At 28.3% G+C, this 4,402-nt stretch overlaps 1 protein-coding gene across 2 annotated transcripts; it reads right to left on the reverse strand.

Annotated features, from left to right (window-relative positions):
- Nucleotides 1-538: 538 nt before the first annotated feature.
- On the reverse strand, nucleotides 539-3,366 carry LOC111037322. Of its 2 annotated transcripts, XM_022319843.1 has the most exons (3): nucleotides 2,116-3,366; nucleotides 1,819-2,037; nucleotides 539-947 (listed from the first exon to the last, which is right to left on the reverse strand). In XM_022319843.1, the coding sequence occupies exons 1-2, from the start codon at nucleotides 3,000-3,002 to the stop codon at nucleotides 1,905-1,907; spliced, it is 1,020 nt and encodes a 339-aa protein (XP_022175535.1). In that variant the 5' UTR covers nucleotides 3,003-3,366; the 3' UTR covers nucleotides 539-947; nucleotides 1,819-1,904. The 2 variants fall into 2 exon arrangements, with proteins under 2 accessions (XP_022175535.1, XP_022175534.1); XM_022319842.1 differs by having other exon boundaries at nucleotides 1,819-3,366.
- Between the last annotated feature and the right edge of the window lie 1,036 nt (nucleotides 3,367-4,402).

Raw genomic sequence — 4,402 nt, forward strand, 5'->3', positions numbered from 1 at the left:
CGGCCACTCCGTCCCCTTTATTATACCTCTATATTGTTGTTTGGTAACAATTGTTTTTATTAATTTCCGATATTGAATTGTATTGGTTTATTATACTAGTCATTAAGTTATGGTGTAGAGGTTGTCCCTTTAAAGGTACATACTTTCAGATGAAGGCCGATCGAGCATAGAAGACTACCACACCTTGCTCTTATTTAGTTCTGTAGTAGTACACCATTAAATTATTATAAATAACTAACCTAAAAATTCTGGCTTTAAAAAACACCTTTAAACTAACCTTGAGTATATTATATTTTTATGTTATTGGTTTATACCTATAAAAGCCAAATTATTATTGTTTATATGTAGTATCAAATAGTTTAATAAATTAAAAACAAATAACATTTATTTTCATAAATACAAATAGGTGCATTATAAATTGTGTTAATATATAATTAAAAATTATACATTTCATATTAAATTAATTAATAGGATTCATATAATACTGAATTAATAGGATACAATAATAGTGTAATTATAACAATTAAAAAATAAAATATATTTATAATTTATACATTTTAAATGTATGCTGTTAACATTTAACATAACTCATTTAGTAAGTATTAAAGGGAATGTAATTTACAATCAATCTGTTTTTGTAAGAGTTAGGCATTATTGTAATTTGATCACTGATCAGTCTATTGCTATATTTTACAGTTGTATTTTAATATTTTTAATCAAATTTAAATAGATAAGGACTTATTTAGTATTTATTTTAAGAAGTTACAGAATACAAAATTTAAATAAAAAATAAATAGAATACATTTTGCATAGCCAAATTAATCTGAATTACTTATTTTGTCAGAATGAATAATAGGCAAATATAACTTAATATAGTCTAAAATTCTAAATTGTTTATAAATTGTATCTCCAGCACATTAAAATTAATTAAATGTTTAACTTCATCTCTGAAAAAAGTGCAACAGAGCATTATAATCTATATTAACGTACAATATTTTATAAGAACAGGCACACTAAAATATTATACATAGGTATGCATAATCCATCTAACATAATAAAGTTTATTGTAAGAAATTTATTATTTATGTATTTAAAGTACTTGGGTACAAATGGCTGGTTAATGCCTGGTTCACACAGCAAAATTGAAAACAAAACACACACAGACGGGACAATCTAATTTTTTTTTAAATCAAACCCTATTTTATTATCTTTGTGTGGACGTGGCTTTAAAAAACATTTTTGTAAACCAAATTCTCGCTGCTGGGTTAATTCCATAAACAATTTTTTACAACTTTTCTCGACTAAATTAATCTAACAATTTATAAGACAACAATGTCTGGATACATAATTTTTAATAATACCATTAATTTTATAATATTATAAATCCAAATTTCAAAAAAATATTCTGCTTCAGATTTTAGATTAAATTTAAAAAAAATGTTGCAATAAGAAACTTAAAAATTACAAAAACAGTAGGACACAAACTTAATATTTAATTTTATAGGGTTATAGCATATAAATACAAAAATTATTTTTCCTCTAAACCATATATTATGGAAATATGTAAAATGAGAAATAATGTTAATTGCATGATTTTGTAAAATCTAATTAGGTACATAGAAATATAATATTGGATGGCACTTGTAGACACAGGCATTTATTTACTTTGAACATAACCTCGGGCCTTGACCAATTTATTATTCTAGTCATACGTTAATTTTGTGTTTAAAAGAAATTAAAAATTAAAAATATACCGAAAATAGTTTGAACAACATTGCTTTCAGACAATTTATATTATTTTTATATATTGTTCTTTACCTGAAGAAATATTTCTGTGATTCAAAATGATAGATTGTATATAGTAGTTGAGTGTATGGAAAATTAGCCATAACAATACTGAACAACTAGACGCATTTGCAAAAACTATTCAAACAAGACTTTTTTTTATCTTTTTGGATTGAATTTGTGTTGTTGATAGCTTGTGCATTTTCTGTTTGATGATCATCCGAGTTAAGCGATCCATGTTCATTTTTATATCTTTGAATAAATTCAATAAGCTCAATGTTAGTTAATATTTTTGAGTGAATATTTCCTGAAAGTAAGTTAATGACATACTGGTAAGCAGCTTCCTTTGATAATTGAACTTCCGGTAAATACTGTAGATCCTTAATGTTGTCCGCCAACAATGATAGGGAACTCAAAGAATCGGAAGATAATAATAGTATATCTCGTATCTGCGGTGGTAACTTTTGTAACCACAAACGTTGTAAGTTCTGTTCTAATAACTTATCATCCGTTAATTGTTTCATTTCATTTAAAAGAAAAGACGGACATTTATCTTCCAATTTTAAATCGCTTAAGAGTTCCATATGTCTTTCTTGTTCAGATATTTTTTTTAGCAAATGGCTTCTAAAATACATATATTTATTAACCATACTCATGTTTTGAAATACGTCCAAAATGCAACACAAAATATCATGACTGTTCAATTCTTTTAAGAGGTCGTAATACACTGATAAGTCTTCGACCAAGTCAGCAGCCAATATTTTTGATTCAAATTGATTAAACCACCCTTTCGGATTTTTTACATAAAACAGTGGTTGATTAGGCCGAATAATATGATCCTTTATAACTAACGATTCCTCGGTTGATGTTGTTATTGGCTCAGTCAATATTATTCTTGGTCTAGTCGATGTAATTCGTAATTCAGCCGGAGTAATTCTTGATCTAGCCGTTGTAGTCGGCCCAATCAGTGTAATTATTGGTTCAATCGGTGTAATCTCTGGCTTAGTCGATATAATTATTTGTTTGTTCGATGTAGTCTTTGGTTTGCAGATCAGTGTACGTGATGGCTGGGCTGACGTTATATTTTGCTCGTTTGGTGTTATCGCTGGCCCAGTCATTGTAGTTGTTGTTGCAGTCGGTGGTGTAATCGATGGATCGATAGGTGTAATAATTTTTGGCTCTGTAAACGTAATGTGTAAATCATTATTACTGTTCATTACTGAATTAATTTATTAAATGTTTAGTTAAGAAATGAATTACCAACTTCAAAGTTGTGAAAATGTAATAAAATTAAACTTCGGTTTGACTAGAGTTGTGTAACAAATCCAACAACAAACATTGTGTGAAAGTGAATAGAACGCACAAATTCACGGTGGCCGATAGACTGCGCTTGTGCAAATAGCTTATTCAACCCCACGGCACACGTACCCCACAATCATTCCACTCCGCCATCGTGCCCTTACAATCAATATTTACGAGTATCGAGCGAAAACGCTTCCTATATAGTATATAATATAAGTAATGCTCAGAAACTATCAAATGGTGAGTAAACGTCAGCGGTGAACATCTGGTGAGGGGATTTATCTCCCCTCCCAGTTAGTACATCACTGAAATGAGGTGGTTTTCAACACGGGAGTTCCGACCCCAAAAGGCGTTACCTAAAATAATGAACAAAATGTATCATATTATAAGCTGTTTAAATATACAATTTTAAAATTATGTTGGAGTCTGAAATTTTTATTTGTTTGATAAACCATTATAAATTATACATTATTCAACTTAGGAATATACTCAAGTATTATGTATCTATAATCAGTGTAACTATACTATAGACTTAACATTTTCAACACATACAAAAATATTTAGAATTTTTTTGAAGTTTTGATCGACATTCAATGTTATCTAATTAATTTAGTTTTTATTAGAATGTTACGAGGTTGAGGAACCTGTGGTATGCATTGTGTTCAACGATTAACTTTAAGTGACCCCCAAATGTTTCTAACTTATGACCCTGAATTTCATTTTTCATTGCATAAAGAAGTTATTATTACACCTGTTCGAAAATGCGCGATTAAACACATTTTTATAATTGTATCTTTGCTCTTGGGTTAATTTAATTTTCTTATCAACTTTAAGTTATTACCAACATTGTTTTCATCTTAAAAATTGACTCATTGAGAATGATTTTACCTATCGTATAACATATTATCGTATATTTTTAACTGACTATCTACAAATTACAATTCGTGTAGTTTTTATTAACAACCGTGTGATTTCATATGGTTTTTTTTTGTGGAAACTTAGGTGTGGTTTTCGTACAGTATTTTGTACTACTTTGGAGTGTCCTGTGGCAGTACAAACTTCTATTTTTCAAATGAAAACAGCTCCTTCCCTTTTGATGTACCTATATTTGTATAACGTTTTTCATTTTTCTCTTTTTTTTTTTGTCCTGAGAATATGAAAAAATAATTTTTTTATAGACTCATTTAAGAATAATTATTAGTACAATATGCATAACAACTTTATTATATATTCACACTTAATCTTGAAAAAACTAAATCGTCTTGTTGGCCATAACCAACCAATAACCATTATAATATAGTGGTGTATTCCAATA

The sequence above is a fragment of the Myzus persicae genome, unplaced genomic scaffold (assembly GCF_001856785.1).
Source record: "Myzus persicae strain clone G006 unplaced genomic scaffold, MPER_G0061.0, whole genome shotgun sequence".
In the NCBI taxonomy this organism is placed as follows: domain Eukaryota; kingdom Metazoa; phylum Arthropoda; class Insecta; order Hemiptera; family Aphididae; genus Myzus; species Myzus persicae.

Coding starts and splice junctions, on each gene's coding strand:
- LOC111037322 (XM_022319842.1), bottom strand. CDS start 3,002: ATGAACAGTAATAATGATTTACACATTACGTTTACAGAGCCAAAAATT.